We start from the raw sequence: 19,894 nt of genomic DNA, 5'->3' as shown, positions 1-19,894 counted from the left end.
GGCTCCCCTCCCGTGTTGTCATCTCGTCGGGGAGTGAGGAGTCCGGTGCCGCGTCCCAGGCCGCAGCTGCCGGGGGGAGGTCCAAGAGGCGGAGGTTGGAGTTGGACTCCTCGGCAGCAGAAGGGGCAGCTGGGACCCCACAGGGCCCAACAGGGGAAGATGGCACAGAGTCATCCAGGTTGGTGGGGGGTTTGGTGGAGGAGGAGGCCGTGCAAGCACCAGAGACGGGGTCTGGAGGTGGGGATCCCACTGGTGCTAGTGGTGCAGTGCAGGACCAGGGACAGGAGGCAGCACAGGCCGCCGCGGAGGTGCCTGTGTGCAATCCTGTCCCCGATCCTGTCCCTGCATAATCTTGCACCAGCAGGGATGCCTACGTCCAGACCCGTTTTCAGGCAGGGGATGAGCTGACGTCAACTGGCCTTCCTCTTCCTGCGGACGTGGCTATCCAGGTCCGGGTTGAGCCTGTCCTGGCTGGTGTGGCGTTGCGTCAACGGGCCATGCCAGGTGACCTGCAGTCTTTTCATGGAGAGACTGCACGTCATCTCGAATGGCTCGTTGACCACGTCAGCCTGCTGGGACAGGTCACCCAGGCCGGATTCCTCCGTCTGATGGGGCTTGCTCCGACCCCCTTCTCAACTGGACCCCCTACGCGCCAGTCGTCCTCTGTGCCATCTTCCCACCCATCAGTCACCTGGGTGCCCTGTGGTGCTGCCTCTGACGGTGCGGCCAGGCTGGTGGAGGAGGCATCCCTGCCACAGTCGGGAGTCGGACGTCCAGCAGGGGTGGCCACATCTATGACTGCACCCTAGCCGGCGGAGGATGTGCAGGCAGCAGGAGGCAGTGCACGGGCAGAGGCAGAGCAGCAGCAGCAACATGGTGGGAGCCATGACGGCTCGGGGCCTTCGACATCGGAGGGGCAGGCATCGGCCGGAGGGCAGGACGACCCAGGACAGAGAGTGTCTTCCGTGTGGCAGTGGTTGGGCCACGCCATAGGTGCGGAGCGGCGGCGGGCGGAAGAGGCGTGGCTCACAATGGTCAGGGCGGAGAACTCCATGCGGAGGGCCCTGAGGCGGGCCGAGTGCCTCGAGGCAATCCGCAGGGGGTTGGAGGAGGACACGGCGTCGTCCCTGCGGACCCTCGGGGCCATGGAACAGGACCGCCTCCGGGACATCGAACAGGAGTTCGATGATGCCCTGGCCCGGAACACCACGGAGTGAGCCGCGGGACTTGCCCGCCACCTTTGTATATAGTTCTTTAGTTTTAGGTTTCCTTTGTTTGTTCTTATGATTTGGAGTCGACGGACACTGCTCCACTTTTTGTATATAGTTGCATTTTAGTTAGGGTTTTTTGTAGGTTTCCTTTGTTCAGTTGGGCTCATGGACCCTTGGATGTTTTGTACATAGTTCTTCATTGGATTTATTTTTTTTTTCATTTGACTTTGGACATTTTTTTGGATTAGGATTTGGTGTTTTTATTTTTTTAAATGGACATGCAGCTTATCTTTTTTTCATTCCCATTGTAGTTTGTTTAATTTCTTTTGCATTCTTTTTTTTTTAATACAATTTTGTTTTCATACTTCACTGTGTGGTATCATCTCATTGGTTTCATGCATGTCATGTTGGGTGTTTTCCCATTCAATTGCAACCATTGTGTGTGACGGACATGGGTTCATTAGCTTTATGAACATTGGGGGTGTAACATGTAATTTCCATTTCCATGTGGGTGAATGGGTTACTTGGTAGGGCTTTTTGGCTGTGGAGGCTGACCATAACGCACATGATTGGGGATTGTGAGGACCTGGTGGAGGCTGCCCATGGTGGCTGGGGGGTGGGGGTGGTGGGAGACATGAGTGGGGGCCTGGTGGTGCTGCCCCTGCATGCTGGGGGGTGGGGGTGGTGGGAGACATGAGTGGGGGCCTGGTGGAGGGTGCCCCTGGATGCTGGGGGGTGGGGGTGCAGGGTGACATGAGTGGGGGCCTGGTGGTGCTGCCCCTGCACTGCTGGGGGGTGGGGGTGGTGGGAGACATGGGTGGGGGCCTGGTGGAGGCTGCCCATGGTGGCTGGGGGGTGGGGGTGGTGGGAGACATGGGTGGGGGCCTGGTGGAGGGTGCCCCACACTGCTGGGGGTGGGGGTGGTGGGAGACATGGCAGTGGCAAGGAGTAGGAATAGAGAGAGAACATTGGATTTGGGGTAAAGCCTACCACCACCAGATGGGAAGCCAGCAATGAAAGTGAAAACCCGTTTTGGAGCAAAATAGAAGAATGGGATTTTGATTATTACTCACATCTGCTAGAGGGCAGAATGAAAGGAAATTCATATTGCTTACACTTTAGGAGGTAGGGAGAGCTTTGAGAATACTAATCAGCACACCAGGGCAAAAATAGAAATGGAGTGGGAAAATCGGTTTTGGGAGAAAGCAAATGCAAAAGGAAAATACAGTGGCAAATGGAAATATCTTTACACTGGGGCTTACAATGATAGGCAGCTCAGGGAGGGGGTTTAGCTTACAATAGGAAAATCGGTTTTCAATGACAACGACAGAGGCACGTATCAGGTAGACTTCTAGGCAAAAGGGACTGCTCACAATGGGTACAACAGTTTGGGTTTAATAGGACAGATGCAAATGGGAATTTGTTTGGTAATGCGCACAATACATGGACAAATTAGTTTTTTAGTTACAAGGAGAATAATTCTTTTGAGTAAACACGTTAATGACTATAACGATTAAATACAAACACCAGGAACAAGATGGTTGATTTTGAATTGCAACAATCTTGTACTGTGAATTTCAATGGGGGAATTAATTGATTTTCTTAAAAAATACTAAGGATTTACACGGACAACTAAGAGGTTTTTCAAAGGAGATACTCTAACATACACCAGCAAACAAGAGATTCTTCTATGGGGAGATGACTGGATTGCACTGGCAATTTAGGGTTTTCAATTGGGTACAGCATTAAATGTACTACAACAAAAATGAAGGGTTTATGCAATTTAGGGCTGGAGTTATATGCTACTAACAAAGCAAGCCTTGTATTAGGATTCAGGAAAGCGAGCTGGATCTGAGGACACTCTGGACAGCCAGGGCAAGGGGTCTGGTCACTGCACTCTCAAAGATTGTAAGGTTCAGTAGCCTTCCCTCCATTCCCCTTCTACTGTCTCCCGGTTGTGTGTGTGTGTCCCATTGACCTAGTACAGTCCCTCTAATATAGAAAAAATGACATCACTAACTTTACAATCTAGGGGGAGTATCCTGTAATTATCCCTGCCGCTCGGATAGGACAGTTACCATCCCTCTCTCCGCCCCTGGCAGGATTGGTTCAGGAGAAGAGAGCACCATCTGTCTGTTTGCATTTATTACCATTCTTTGTTCTCATGACCACTTTTTGGCAAAGACTAGTTATGTCTCATAACTTCATAATTATACTAGCCACTGCCATATGAAACAGATATGCGGTTTTAGCTGGTCATGGGGAATTAGATAAGTCGATCACAAAATCCGTATGATGTAGCATGGCCATTTGGCACATTTTTGTACTTTGGATGTTATAGGATTTGTGGGATATCCAGTGGGAAGTGGTGCTTTGCCATCATGAAGTCCCTGCCTTAGTGCCAGAACTGTTTTTTTTCCTACAGGAAGTGTCTATTCAAAGGTGACTGGAATTGTGTGGGTTGGAACATAATATGCATTCGCTTTGGTCAACCCCCCACAACATATTTCCCTGAAATTTTCTGTCTGAGCAGTGCTATCTTTTTCCACTGTGGCTTTTCTTAAAATTGTTTTTCTTTTCACACATGTGCAGGCCGTTTTTGCTTTTAATGTTTAAAATCCTGTCTTGCAGGTCACAGGATTCTTTGATTTTTTCCTTCTTGAGTGAATTTACATTTTCTGTTGGTCCATTGGTATTGATGGGTAGGCCCCCTTTTTCCCATGGTTCTTTAATTTGCCATGAACAAAAAGAAAAAGCCATGCCATTTTTTTCATTTGCAGTATTTAAAGGGCTGCTGTTCATGTGAAAGGGAAAGCAAAAGCCATTTTTGGTTGTAATGTTGAAATTCTTGTCATTCATGTGAAATAACAGCAAAGCAGGGCCTTTTTGGTGGTAGTGTTTAAATGCTTCTGTTCAGGCGAAAGGGACTTATGTTTGGGGCCTTTAAATGCACCGTACAGATCTTGAGATTCAGCTCACGATCCGGGCAACCTGATTGGTTGCTCCCCCTGCCTCAGGTGCTAATATAAAATGATTTAGGTAATTCTGTTACCGAAAAGGTGGTCTGCTAATCAAACCCTTTTTTCCCTTTTGCTAATCAAATCCTCCATGCCAAAATGATAGCGAAATGTGTGTCTTTGCTTAGACAGCCTTCAGACACTCAGCCCCAGCTCTGTAGTGGCCCAGGGGAGGTAAAAGGGTAATGTGCATTCCTGATTGCTTATGGAACACAAAGGCAGAGATTGCATTTTAATGTTCTGCACCCTGTGTCCAGAAGACGACTCAGGCTAACACACCTAAAGCAGAAGCTGAGACCTCTGAAAAAAGTGCAAATAAGAAGGGTAAGGACAGAGATTCAGTTCCTTCTTCCAAGAAAGCCCCTCCAAAAGCATAAAGGGAAATCATACCTGCATCGCTTATCAACTCCGACAGAAAAGAACTAACTTTAGTGCATCCACATCCACACCTCCCAAAGAATGTTTTCTGTGTGTAGAGATGACACATAGCAAGGGATATCCACCCTGCCAGGGTAAACCCAAATAGGTCTGAATCTGCTGATCTCATGGAGGAGCCCATAGTCAGAGTGGGTATTTTAGCAGATGAAATCCCTCTAGGCTAGGGAGTGGCGTAATGTTCCTTAGTCAGTCTGAATGGGAATGGTGCCAGGTCCCTGGTACCGGGTCCCTAGAGGGGCCCTATTTCCTACCAATACTACTCCTGTGGGAGAGGGCCCAGACAGTAGCCAATTAGGTGTCTCTGGATGTATCACAGGATTCGTTGATCTCAGAGTTGTCTACTGGTGTAGAAAAGGAATGTGAGACGGTGGACTGGGTAGTACCAGACCTGAAGGGCACACCAGAAATGAGAGAGTTGTCTTCAGCTGGAAGCCTAGGTTAAATTAACTTTTGTCAGGAGTAGAGGGACTGTCCCACACTGGCAGGTCCACGGAAGCAGACAGGGGAGCAGGCATAAGGCAAAAGCCCTGGTCTATTCCAAAAAGGTGAGCAGGCACAAGCAAGAGCCCTGGTCTATCACATGACAGAAAGCAGGTGAAAGCTGGGTCTGCTAACACATAGCACGTTCAATAATTCTGAGGTAGGGTGCAGTTAGAGATTGGTTGTTCCCCTAGGCCCTGTTAGTTAAATATCAGAATTGGCTGCTGGCAATCTGTCCGTTCTCTTAAAAATGACTGGGACATCTGACAGCTTGTCAGATGATTTCTGCTGGCCCCAAAGTGGGTGTAAAAATGAAGGACACAGCAGTAACTTGTGGAAGCAAGACTGGTGGAAGCATACTAAGTCACAAGGTGCACCCCGGGCCCCTGTAAAACCTCTACCTGTGGATGAGTGGTCTTGTGAGAGGCAGAGGAAATCTCTCAGTTGGGATCCCCTGGAAGTCATGCCCGACAGAGGACCCATTTCATGTCTGAAAATGCACATATACCAAAGAGAGGAGCAGGCTCAGCCCAGCTGAGCTCAGAAGAGGTTGATCAGCCCATGGACTACCTTAGCAGGTGGCTGATGTGAAGAGAGAAAACCTGTACCACAGTCGAGAAGAATCCAGAGCTTTGGCATTTGACCATACCTCTACAGACATTCCATATAGACAAAAGGCCCGGATCACAACACTTCAAGGCATATGGCCCCAGTATATTGTCTTGCCTTGAGGGTGAACCAAATCCTTAGAAATGCAAGGTTTAACCTTTTTGGCTGGGGACATGTGATGGATTGCCATCTGTAAAGGTGTGAAAGAACTACCTTTTTTACTTTTATTAATATAAAATGAGGTGAATAAATCTATTTCTGAAAGGGAGGTCTGCTAATCAGACCCCCTTTTGATAAATGCTCCATAAATGTTCCATGACAAAGTTATAGTGCAAACACATGCCTATGCTGAGATAGACTACAGGTGACCTCATTCCCAGAAGTGTACAGGGCAGATTCAAATGTAACATGTGCATTCCAGAGTGATACTGGAACACAATGTCCTGCAGGCAGAGATGGCGTTTTAATCTTCTGCACCCCTGATCTAAATTGTGACAATTGTGTGTGTTAGTCTGTGGCATGTAAATCACAGCTGTTGTTTTATAAATGAAACATAGGCAACATATTTGGGATCTGGTACGGCATACATGATGAACGTGTTTCTTTTCTTGAGAGGTTGAACTCACTGCATGACCTATCAAATTTACTTTCTATGCCGATCAGAACAGGGTACACTTTGGAGACACTTTCGTATAACTTGTTCATGGTACATTCATTACATCACTGTTCACAAAGCCAACTGACAGGAATAGCTTTATACATCCTAAAAGCTTTCACCCTTCAAGCACCCAGAGAAGACTACCCTTCAGTCAACTAGTGAGGCTTGCTGGATAATGTCTGACCCTGTTGAATATGACAAACAATGCAAACTTTTGCTTTAACGTTTTAGGGCCAGAGAGTATGACCAGACATTCTTAATAGCAGCTAAGGATAAGGCTTCAGCTTTGGAGCGTGAGACACTGTTACAAGAAAGATCTCAATGAGCTGCTTCAGTTTTAGTGTATATCTACACTCATTCCCGCCAAAGCAACAAGGTTTATCAGATTATTTCAAAACATTGGTAAATTTTGCAACATGATAAGATTAAAGCTAATTTCTTTTCAACATCACCCATTTTTGCTTATTGCTACAAAACCTCCTTGTGGAAATCCCAGGTGCATGCAGAATGTGAGGCTATTAAACAGTCGAGTCTGTCTAAGGCTGGCATCATTAAGGGCTCGACCGTTAACCACCCGGCTCTGGGAGAAAGAATACATTAAAATCTGCATGTACCAATGTTATTTATGGTTTAAAATGTCTGTGTGGCCTAGTTTATGTGGGCCGCACAATACAGAAAGCTAAGCAAAGATGGACTGAGCACAAGCCACAAATTCCTATTCAAAGCCCTCGCTCTGCAGTTGCAATGCATTTCAAAGAAAAAAAAGCATTTGGTGGCACAACTACAGGTCATTATTCTGGAGCAAGTACAGTGTCCAAAGAGAGGCGGTGATCTTGAGAGAATGTTACATCAATGAGAAGTGTGGTGGATTGATGCACTCTACTCCCTTCATCCTAAAGGCATGAATATGGATTTTGATCTAAACTGCTTTATCTGAATATCTTGTTCTGTTGCTTCTACATAAAACTACTTTTTCATTCAGTAGTATAGAATTCTTTTATCTGTATATCCTTACTAGTTATCAGGTTTGACTGATCAGGTAGGGACTCACAATTATATATTTTAAGGGGATGTTGGTACTTTATGACTTATTATTTAAATCTTCTTTTCCTTCACAAGGTTTCTGTTATTTTACTTTTCCCCTTTAACCCACTTAATTTGTCTATTTGTTCACTAAGCACACTTGGGGTTTTAATATGGTGTCGGATGAGTCTTGCTTTCATACCCCCGCATCGGTGCACTGCTCATCTGGGTGATGTCTGACTGCCTGTCTCCCGACTCACTAAAGGCTTTGATGCTCCAGGACGAAGATCCCATGAGGAGGATTAAAGCGAGGCCCATAGAAATTTTATGTGGAGTTCGCTACCAAGATGAATGGCGTAATAAAGAAATGCTTTCGGCACTGAGGTGTACTCTATTGCCATAAAGAAACAATCCATCCCTTCTGCCAATGTTCACCGCGCCAACAATAAGGCTAGTGAGTGTCAATCCTGAGAATAGTGGGGTCAATTGATGTCAGCACACATAGAAGCAATTTTTGTCCTGAAGAAAACCCCCTCAATACCCAACAGAAACGCTTTTGAACATGCGTATTTAGATATTTGGGCTGAAACAGGTGTAGACAAAATAGCCCTGGTTTTTTGTTTCCTATGCATTTTGAATTTGAATTAACCATGTTAGAACTTGAGCAAGAGATTTATTGCATTAAAAAAAAGTGGATGTGACATCACCTACTCACCTACTAACGCCAAGACACCCAAGTTGTTTTTGACATTTGGAATGTTTGATCTAAACATTGGTAATTGTCACCACTGACACAAATGAATTGTAGTTTTTAGTCATTGTTTTATGTATGATTTTTTTACTGCAGTATATGAAATTTGATACAAATAAAATGAATAAAGTTCTATTTTTTCAAAGAAAAGTTTTTGTGGCTGACATAATGCTGTAAGTCATACAGCTTTGAAAAGTACCTCTGTTAGCAGGTGTGCTGGTGAGGAAGGATTAACCAGTTCCCTTTTTGTGATATAGATTTAAGATTTTAGGTTCCTTCCCTATTCGCAATTGCCCTCCCTTAAACAGAAAATTGGCAAGTACCCACTTTGAGCACATCCCTTGGGAGCTGGGCACCCAGCATATCCATTAATGGCTGCGCGCTGGCGTTGGGTTTTTCTTCAAATTTTTGGGGGCTTAATTTCCTTTAGTTTGTACATTGCATGCTGTACCTTATTTTAGTTCTCTCTATTTCTATTGTATAACCTTAAGTGTTAAATCTTCTTCAGAGACGGTTGTTCTCTTATTTTATACATGTTTGTATTGATATAATAGCACCACAGCATAGGGTAGGTAAGCTATACTTGATCCCCTCATGGTCTTGGGATTGTTGTAGCTACTTCATGATGGCAGCAAGTTTGCCTTACTAATTTTCTTCCAGCCTCACTAGCCGGATGTACATGTAACTTCCTGTCACTGCTTATCTTCTTAAACGTGCCGGACGCCCACAGTTTTTCTTCGTGGCATCGTCTGTCCTGAATAGATCTAATTCGACTAGCATTGGTAAACCTTGGTCTGCATGTTTATAATTGTTTTTTCCCTCACCAGGAGGGTGGTGGGTCTTTTACTGCTTCTTAACTGTTGGGGTTGTGTCTTTTACATTGTCTTTACAGTTTTCCTTGTGCAGACACTTGTCTTGATCTGTACAATAATGGTTCGGGTACCTGTCTTCGCCTGTGTCTGGGCACTTTTGGTATTGTTTTTTAGTTTCTTAAATTCACGTACCGTCCTTTTTGATTGTGTGCGGTTGGAGTCTGTACCATTTCTGTTCAGACATTTCTGTTTCTTCTTGATTGCTGGGTTTTGAGAGCAAACCCCTTTGGCCAAACAGCACCCCTTTTAAAAACACTAATATGACATTATTGTTATGGCTATTTTCTCTACATTTGAGGTACAATGAGTGCAGGCCCCATCCTTGATTCGACAATCTTTAAATGTAAGTCATGCCCAGTCGTGGAATGATGGTTGAAAATAGCACACAATTATAAAGTGCACCAATTTCATATCACAGAGTGGCAGCTACGACAGGACACATCTGAATTGGTGTCTGGTATGACTGTCTCCACTACAGCTATGTAAAACAATAGTCAGGATGCTGGCTCTTTGATTCTCCTGCAGGAAGGGTAACACCTTCTTCCAGGGCATAGGAACTTTCCCTCTAAGGTCTTCTCGGAAACAGTGATTCAAGGTCAGTACTGAAAAAACAAAGCACACAAGGTACTGACCACTGGAGTCCCTTTTAAGTCAGTAGACAGAGTGGGAAGGTAGACCTGGAGAGTGGTTCAACCATCTTGGTTTCTATTAGGACTCTCTATTTCCTGTCCCCTCCATTTCCTGCAGGCAAGGTACCTCTGGGTGTGATGTCATAAGACAAAGGACACTTGGAAGAACAACAGTAATTGGGCCCCTAACAGTTTACAGCAGGCTTGCGTTTGACCAATCCCCTGTGACATTTTCCCTTTATAAGGAGAGGGGCACCCCCTCAATATTTAATTCATCTTTGGAGAGTCAAAATAATAAGAAGGATACACTTTTGGACCGCTGTTGGGAGTGCAGCCCATTCTAAAGTCCTCTGCCATGTAATGACAGAAGGCATCCAAGGTAGAGGAAAGCTTGTTCCCGAATCATCCCCAGGAAACCGTGGGTGTGACTGATTTTGGACCAAGGCCTCACTGGAACCAGGACCCTGTTCAAGAATTCCCTGTAGGTGCTAGCCAGGCTCCCTGAGGTCAGAGAGCAGAACGTAAGGTGGGGAAAAGAAAAAACACTATGGTTGAAGAACTTTACACTACAGAGGTGGGGCAGAGAGAAATACCTAGCATTGAGGAAAGCCGCAAAGGCTTGACAGAGAGAAACACCATTAGGAACCAGGAAGGAGACATCCAGGGCCAGGAAGGTGAAGGCCACAAGGGATCTGGTCTAGAAAAGGTAAAAGAAAATACATGTTTAGAAAAGCAAAGACAGAGCGGGTTGGTCCCATCGATGGACTCTACAATGGACTCTACCCCTGGAGAACTAGTAGATGTGGGAGGAGGTACAACCAAAGCACAAGACATTCCGGTGGCAACAGCAGTTCATCAGGTGAGTGCATCGGGGGGGGGGGGGAGTCCTGGGAGTGACCAGAGGGCCCTAAGGGAAGAGAAGGTCTCCCTCCCCAAAACTCCAGCCAACCGACAAGCACAGAAGTGGCCCAGATTGTCTGCAGCAGCCAAAGCCCTACTACCATGGTCACCCCGATCTGGAGGGAAGTCGAGGGCGGCCTGTGGACTTCTCTCCTCTGGCCCTTGAGCGAAAGGTCATGTTAAGTGGAGTTCCTGGAACGAGTGTCAAGACTGCACAGGACTGTGCAAAAGACAGCCATTCCTCATAGATTGCTGTACATGGACATTGAGACGATTGAGAGGGTGACTTTTTCATTCAATCCCAGGAGAAGCTATCTGGACATTTGTGGGCTTTGCTGATCCACCCAAGAATAATATATCCTGTTTTATATTGAAACCAAACCTTTTAGACCACTAGAAGTAAAAACCCTTTAAAATGGTGGTCTCTGTCTCAGCGTCTTACTGATTCCCACTCGGCTTCATGAAAATTCCCGGGTCCAGTATTTAGCCCTTTCTCTCTGTTCATGTGTCCTGACTATTCCTGTGTCCAGGTTCCTGGGTCATGACTTTATCCCTTCGATCCTCTGTGTAAATGTTAAGGTCTCCTGGAAGAACTATGAAAGAGTTTATCTGGGATCGTCATCCCATTGTCACTCTGCAGAAGCATGCAATTTGAATCCAACATTTTCTGGTTACCTGTTTCTTCTCTAAGCTCCATTATTCTCATTTGACACTTGAGGCCGTCATTTGTTACAGCATGTATTGCCCCCGCTCTGATACCTCCCTCCATAGCTTTGGTCAAGACAAATAGTGCTGCCTCTCCTCTTGTGGCAACCGTTTGATGCATGGATAAGTAAAACTGATTGTAGTTGCATTTAATCCCTCTTGATATTTGCAGGCCCATCCTTAGCATGGCCACATTGAAGCTGAAACTCACCCCATATTTTGTCCTCAGCAGATTTCTGTCTAGATAGCTCTTGCTTAAGGTAGCTATATCTACATGCCTCCCCGCCCCCATCTCCATGAATTACTTGTCTCGGGAGTGTAGCTCTGGGACAACGTACTCGCCTTGGACGCAAGTCGACACGTCAGCACCACAGGTTTGATCCCCTGGTCCGTGCTTAGAAACCTCTGGGTATTAAGCGCATTATAAATAACCTATCATATCATGGCACATGTGGCTGTTGTATGCTAACCACGCCTCACTCATTTATTTGTCTTTTTTTGCAGGACATTTTCACGGTGGACGAGACCATCCCCATGTCGTTCCGGAGCTGGCTAGCATGCTTCCTTGGAGTGATTTCTACCTTGTTTTTGATCTGCTTGGCCACGCCCATCTTTGCTGCAGTCATCGTTCCTTTGGGCATCTTCTACTTCTTTGTTCAGGTACAGTACTGTGGGTCTGTGCAATGCACGATCTTCGCATTCCCACCACCAACATATAGAAGGAATAAGCTGCGGAGTCTGTCCCCAGCAGAGCGGCATGCTAAACTGGGGACATAACACACACCTGACACACAACCTGTTGTTGTAAAAACAAAATCCCAGACTCGTGAAGGTGGAGGATTCACAAATGTGTTGTCATTTATCCTGGATCCAGATGCAGTATGGCCGCGTATTGCAGTCGACCACCAATTACTATGTTCCCACTGATGGCGGGCAGCGTGATATCTTGCATTATGAATATTCATGGGGCGGGCCCACATCTTTTTTCTGCATTGCATTGGGTCTCCCCTTCAAAGACAAAGGCAGGCATTGGAGGAAAGGTCCTGGAGATTGGTTTAATAAGCCTTGTATTTTATTGTGTTGCTAGTTTTATTGTCCTGAAGAACTTTAATGTGCATTTAGAGGTCTTGTTTAATTTATCTTTGGACATAAACCTCGAATCTCCCTTTAGATATCTATCTCTTAAAAGTATCCTTTTGGACGAAAAAGACTGTGCAAAAAATGCCCAGAAAATATTCAACTGTGCAAACTTATGGAAATGTTTGGGGAGACACCTGTGGTTCATTTTCTAACTTTAAGTTTGTTTCTTTTTGTACAGTCGCTAAAAGAGGCAACATTCCAGTTCTCTTAGTCAAAAAACTGAACAGTGTTTTCCCCTCCCTCCCCGATGCAACATCAAATGGTGCCCATGGGTTACTGTAATGAAGTCTTGAGGTCTATCTCTAAATTGAAACACAACCCCATGAATATTCCCGGTGTACTTCTTTGATTATATTCTCCTTATAGCCGTACAGTCCGCTGTCTTTTAGTACTGTACAAGTTCTTTTTCTTTACCGGTATCGTTCAGAGAATGCCCGTCTCGTTTTCTTGCAAGTCAATCTCAAGCATGTGTGTTTCGCACACCAAATGTGCTGGCAGAGCTTGTCAATTTGCGTTCGGCGTCTTCACTCGATCGCGGGCGTGTTTACAAGGAGTAGACAAGGAATAAACAAGACAGGCATTCTCTGAACGATACCAGTGAAGAAAAAGAACTTATACCGCACTAGAAGACAGCGAACTGTACGGCTATAGGGAGAATATAATTGAAGAAGTGCACCAGGAATATTCACGGGGCTCTGTTTCGATTTAGAGATAGACCTCAAGAAATTGGTTGACTCTTTAAGTGGAGTTGGGATTTGTCCACTACATCTGGATCTCCCCCATGAATGACGTGTGGAGATGGTGAGGTTCACCCCAGTGATGTGAAGCAAGACACAACTGTTATTTTGCTTCTCATCCTGAAGAAGGTTGCATCAATAGAAGGACACTATTGGTGATGTTCTGCCCTGACAACCGAAGCATGTGTCGACCGAAAGATCTATTGGAGTATTAATATACAGACTGTGTTACCTAAACTGAAGAGAGGGAACCAAATATTGTGTCAATGAACAATTATGGAAAGTGACGGATGATATAATGTCAGTTTGTATAAAATTAAGACATACTGCTGCAAGGAGAGTATGAGTGAGAATGAATGAGGGAGGAAAAGAATGTGAGCAGATTTTTGAGAACTCTGTGAATTTTGTGAATTTTGAAGTGAATCATGTGCTTATTACTTTGTTTTTAAAAACATAATTTTTGTAATAAAATACATATAAATAATGTTTTGAAAGAATTTGGTGAGTACGGGTTTGGTGTCATCCTCTATCCACTGGTCCACTGGGTTATATTATTCTGTGAAACATATATAGTACAAACAACTAGTGTCGTCGCAGTAGAGCATCAGATCCAGAAAGATCTATGCCAACTGGGGGCAATTGCCTGTCTAAACATCATAGTGAAATTTACAATCCCGTTATCAGTGGTCTGCATGCAGCTCTGAAAACGGAGGCGTCCACAGAACCTGCATTGTGAATGCAGATGTCTGTTTTGAGAAGCGATACAATTGAGATATTACCACTCACACCACCTGCTCACACGTTCTGTTAGGTAGAGTTCACAGAGCCATGTGCACATCAAGAAAATGGAGGCTCACCGTTGTGGGTAAGAACAGAGGACTTCAACGTGATGAGTGTGCCCAACACGCAGGACTTTCTATATCCCAGATGGTGCCTTCACTTCAGTAACCTTAGCAAGTTAACATGCACTGGCCCCACAGACAGATTACTGACACATGAGAGATTAGTGTGCGGACCAATCACAATGCACGCTCACACGAGCCAACCAGCAGCAATACTTGCTAAATTAGGTTATCCGTGGGCTGCCCCAGGGGTGTATAAAAGGGTGCCGGAAGTGAGGAGTACTGATCTTAAGACACATATTATTTTAGGAAAGTTCATTAGAAAGAGGAAACACAGTCAATTAGGATAACATTTGTTCCAATTACCACCTTCCTTTTAACTGCATAGTAAATGCTCTAATTAAAGACGTACACAAAATCAGAGCACGCGCATGTACAAACCTGCTGCGAAAAAGAAGTACACATACTAATTTTAGAGAACGTAATTACTAACATCTGTAGCCAATGCTTAGTACCCAGGTGGCAAGAGTGAAGAAGTAGTTATTGGCTAGAGCAGGCTACGGGTTAGCTCCAGGCCTAGGGGGCCCAATCCAGGTCAGGTTTTCAGGCTACCTTCTATTTATATTCATGAGATACATTTTCATACAATGATTCTAAATGTATGCACATTTTCCCTCATGAATATTGATGCAGAGTATCTTGAAAACCTGTAAGGATCCCTGCCCTGAAGGCCTGGAGTTGGACAACCCTGGGTTAGATAGTATTCAAAGGAATTTGTCAGCCGCATCTCTTAGGAAGGTGTGCCACCATAAAAATGAGGGGGTGACTGAAAAGAAACCGGGAGGATCCAGCACTGACTCTTAAGGAATAAAATACCAGAGTGTTGACACTTGACTCCATCCTTCGGGTGGGCTGGAGGAGCTACCAAAAGGCTGACCTCAGTGAATGAAAGCACTCTACAAATGCTCCCAATATGCAGCTGGATGGCCACCATTTTATGCATGCCTACATAGCACATTAGGAGTCATGGGAATGGAGCTAGCCAATCAGGTCGCAAGGAGCATGGGCAGAATCCAGCAGTAACTGCTCGGGTTCCATGCTGGCCTCCTCAGCCTCTCACCAGGGTCTGACATGGTTGGCTCTGCCCTCGCCCAAATGCATCCCCGCCCCTTCCACCCCAACCAGTTTCCTTCACCTTTGCCAGGCCCCACTTATCTCACAGCACTGACATCCATCTTCTCCCATGATTGCTACATGAAAAAGATTTCACTCACTTTACTATTTTCAGTAGCACCGTCTTCATTTGTAATTTCTTTAAGGGACGTTGGGCACACACATAAGTCCTATCTGCAATAACCCTTAAGAAATACTTATTAGCATTCCGGATTATGGAACGATTGTGGTGGGAAAAACGACTCTGGGTTTTAATGCCTGTAGTTGAGCCTACCATAGGCTTGGGCTGGCAGGCCAGTTTCGGCCCTGTCCGCCCCTGAATGCAGTGCTTGTTGCTACGATCCTGCCCACTCGTAGTCAATAGAATAGACCTATGACTGTTTATGAACTGAACGAACTCCAAACAGCAGTGAATAATATAAGTGGTGGTTCCAATTAGCATACAGAACTCTGCAGGAAGTGACATCAGAGGATGTAAAGCACAGCAAGGAAATGGCAGCCCTTTTAGTAAATGGGATTTCTAGATGAGTCCTTCGGATACAATAATTTGTCAGGAGAGCATGTTTTCCCTTCTGCCACACAAATGCTGACTCGAACATTCTGAATTCCATCACATCTACTAATGTTCACAAACGAGTGCACTTTTCCTCACTCATTGATCATTCACGTATTTACAGAGCCCCCTAAATCATGTCCTCCACCCCCTCACTTTTAGCTCATGTTATTTTGAATTTATATGCTGTACATGGAATGTTATTTCCCCTTTTTAAGTGCAGGAAAAAGGGTAGTACCAGAATGCAAAGATACATGTGTTTAACAGAAAGGACTTGCTGAACAGCTTGCAACTGACAAGGCACAACTTCACATCTCTTGAAACTCTTGTACAAGTTGAAAGATTTGAAGACACACTCCAAAGGGGTGTGATAGCCCCCGCCTTTAGCCATTCCGTGGCGCAGGCATGCACTTTGTTATGCATGATGTGACTAAATCTGGAGTTCAGAAAAACAAATATAATGTTTTTTCCGCCTCCAACAGGTAGTCATTATGCAATAAGCTAGACATAATTGAGCCGCTTATTATTATTCAATTTCTTTTTATCGATGCAAGATAATATTGAGCAGCCAAATGTGGGCCGTGTGCTTTGAGGTGTGGCTGTGCAGAAAACAAAACCCGCTCAAAGCACAGTGACTGGACTCTAAGTAGATGCAGCCCGGCATGCCCACCCTGCAGCGATCAGCCCGGCATGTCCACCCTGCAGCGATCGGCCCAGCATGTCCACCCTGCAGCGATCGGCCAGGCATGCCCACCCTGCAGCGATCGGCCCAGCATGCCCACCCTGCAGCAATCGGCCCAGCATGCCCACGCTGCAACGATCGGCCCAGCATGCCCACCCTGCAGCGATCAGCCCGGCATGCCCACCCTGCAGCGATCAGCCCAGCATGCCCACCTTGCAACGATCAGCCCAGCATGCCCACGCTGCAACGATCGGCCCAGCATGCCCACCTTGCAGCGATCGGCCCATCATGTCCACCCTGGAGCGATTGGCCCAGCATGCCCACCCTGTAGCGATCAGCCCAGCATGCCCACGCTACAGCGATAGGCCAGGCATACCCACCCTGCAGCAATCGGCCCAGCGTTTTAAGAGGATTGGATGTCTTCCACTATTGGGCACTGAACATCCTTTTGGAGTGTAACTTTTACTTTTTGAGGATAAAATTCTACGTTTGGATGGCATACAAATCAAATGTACTAAATATAGGTTTAGTAGGGCAGTGCTTGCCTTAAACGGGCAGGGCAATGCGCCCTACATTGGAGTTCTAGGCAGATTGCTGCCCTGGCTAGGTGCTCTGCTCCACAGAATCACAGTTACATGTCACACTGCCCACTACTCCCTTAGCCTGCCTGCGGGGGTTGTGTCCTTTCCATAGAAATAGTAGGGGGGCCCAGTCTGCTCTCACGCCCCCTCGACTCTATTCCTGGCAGACAGAATAGAAGTTAGAGCGTGGAAACTGGACAGATCCCTGGCTCTCATGCACTGAGCTGGAGCCATGTAAATACCCGAGCTACAGACGCGCAGTTGAGACCTTTGAAGCTGCTGGATACATAGTATGCCCTTTTAACGTTAATCACGTCTGGCATTTGGATGCTTTTGTTATATTTTTATTGGAACCGTTGTAGGGGTCTTATGAACCTCCAGTAACAAAACATCTAACAACGGCATCATTCTGTCCAATTCCTTTAAACCCAAAAATCAGTAGGGCCCTAAAAAGGCGTTGGTGATTGACAAAGGTACATTATGAAGCCACATGAGAGTAAAACAGGGTAACCTAAGACAAAAGCTAAACCTTTGCATGGGATTGAAGCAATTGCTGGTAAACGAACGAGTGTTCCGTGGAGGCGGCCTCACCTCACAGAGTCGTCGCTCCAAAGATCGGTGTGGTAGATATTTTGTGGATAAAGGTGCAGGTAACTTAATATTTCCTCAGAGATGAACCCGTCTGTGGTGCCTGGGAATTGTAATATGTTAATCACCAATGTTCATATTCTCTATATTCACTTTAGCGTTTTTACGTTGCCACTTCGCGACAACTGAGACGCCTGGACTCGGTGACAAGATCTCCCATCTACTCCCACTTCGGGGAGACAGTTTCTGGATTGTCTGTGATCCGTGCCTACGGTCACCAGGATCGCTTCCTTATGCACAATGAGAAAACCATCGACATAAATCAGAAAAGTGTATATTCCTGGATCGTCTCCAACAGGTAAAGTGGAGGGCTCAGTGCATGGAAGGGGGAGATGGAGCCTGCAGTGACTAATGCCTAAAATGTGTTTGAAAACAAACATGTGGGTTTATTATAGAACTAGTCATTCCTTAACATGCGTCAAATAAATGCATTGCTGTCACCTGTAAAAGCACGCTATAGTTTGCCCTTTCATTTCGGGACAGCGACAGCTGTCCATAAATTGACCACCACCTCCTCAACATCACTGATCATTGATAGGCCGCTTAACCGTCACACTAAATATAGTATAACTAAAAATCACAACTTAAGTGTCGTAGAGAGAACATCAATATTGAGGAGCGCAGACAGATAGGGAGTTGGGGATAGGATGAGAAAGGGTAGAAGTGACTAGAGAAAGAGAAGCAGGTGGAAACAAAAGTTAATGGCCAACATTATCACTTAGTAACACTACAATTAGTGGCACGAACCTATGACCTGAACCCTGTTAATCCCTGGGCCTTCCTTATAGAAGGGCTCGCTGCTGCTGTCTCCGCAGTCAATGCAGCACAGTTCTCTGCCGTCTTGCCGTCTAAATCACTGTTCCAATGTCAAGGTTTCCAGAAATTTCCCGTCAGATTGCTCTTCTGTTCACTCTAACTTTGATTCCTAATGTCCTTGATTTGTTGAGGCTTACACTTTTCTAAAAATATTATGCATGTCTAATGCTCAAGTCCAATTATATTGCTCTGTCTCTTGGTAAACATCTCCTGGCTGAGATGTTGTTAACTTAAGGTCAGTCTTCACAATCTGTCTCTACTGTCTCATTTATGTAGAGAAGGTCATTACATTACTAACTTCATGATCTTGACCGATATGTCAATAACACCACAGCCCACCCTTCAATTCCGTGACCCAAGTAGTGACTCTCTTTGTCAACCCACAGACCATTGCCATTTCTCCATCCAGGGAATGTCCTAGTCCAGGTCCTTTCCATCCCTCACTTTAGCACCACATCCCACTGGAACCCCAGTCTCCAAAACAGACTATCAGGTGAATCCAGGAATATGTCAAACATTCACATATTCTCCAGTCTCACCATTGCATCTCCAGACATATTCTCATATGCCACAAATTAGTGCGTGCACTCTATTGGGAGGACATGCCAGACATCTTCCATAATCTCTCGCAGGATACTGCTTGAAAGTGCTGGGGGTCACAACATGCACAGGCGGGGTGGGGGCATTTTTTCTCAAAGGGTGTGTGAGTACACAATGGTGATGTGTCTTCATGAAGATAGCAGAGGGCACTTTAATGCAGCACAGGTTGAGACGCTAAACTGCACCACGCATCCTAATCTAAGCGCAGACCCGGATTTATGTGGATGGTGTGGTAGGGAGGCTTAGTGGGGCTAAATTGGTGCCTAGACATTTTCCTGAATGGGTCCCTTTTAGCTATCCTTGTATTTGTGTGTTAAATGTGTCCAGAAAATATCCTCTTTCACAATAATTCAGTGGAGCATCTATTTCTATAACCTTGGCTACTGTACATTATTTGGGTGTCATGGTTATAGTTTTTCATCTTTCTATGGTAGCCATGGTTGTCATTGACGTGTCTTTGTTATGTGTTCTGTGTTCAGCATGCTGTGACAGTGCTTTTGGTTCATGATATTAGACTTCATTACGAGTTTGGCAGTGCAGTACATTTCTGGCGGTAATTCTGTTGCCACTTTCTTTGGGTGGTAAGAGAATTAACACCAGCTTTACCGCACAGCCTAGTTCTGACTTTGGAGCATAAGTGGAGGATTTACCTCCATCATATTGCTGGCAGGTAAATCCTGCACTTCACCTCCAAAAACCAGCAGATTTAATAATGGCAGAATTACTGCTTGCTGTAAATCTGCGAAAATCCCGATGGAATGCAGGGGACTGCAAAAATGTAGATTAACAATGCTTTACCGCCACTCGTAATCTGGCGGTAAATCCACTG

The 19,894-nt window shown here is 45.5% G+C and overlaps 1 protein-coding gene across 1 annotated transcript in view; it reads left to right on the top strand.

The window, feature by feature from the left end:
- ABCC2 (ATP binding cassette subfamily C member 2) overlaps positions 1-19,894 on the top strand; it is a 467,216-nt gene that overhangs the window by 375,238 nt on the left and 72,084 nt on the right. Inside the window, exons 24-25 of the mRNA XM_069611520.1 lie at positions 11,798-11,953; positions 17,748-17,947. Coding sequence (XP_069467621.1) covers positions 11,798-11,953; positions 17,748-17,947 — 356 coding nt within the window. The remainder of the gene's footprint in view (positions 1-11,797; positions 11,954-17,747; positions 17,948-19,894) is intronic.

This window comes from Ambystoma mexicanum, chromosome 8 (genome assembly GCF_040938575.1).
Source record: "Ambystoma mexicanum isolate Mex_15411 chromosome 8, UKY_AmexF1_1, whole genome shotgun sequence".
In the NCBI taxonomy this organism is placed as follows: Eukaryota; Metazoa; Chordata; class Amphibia; order Caudata; family Ambystomatidae; genus Ambystoma; species Ambystoma mexicanum.
This window is presented reverse-complemented; position numbering and strand designations above follow the sequence as displayed.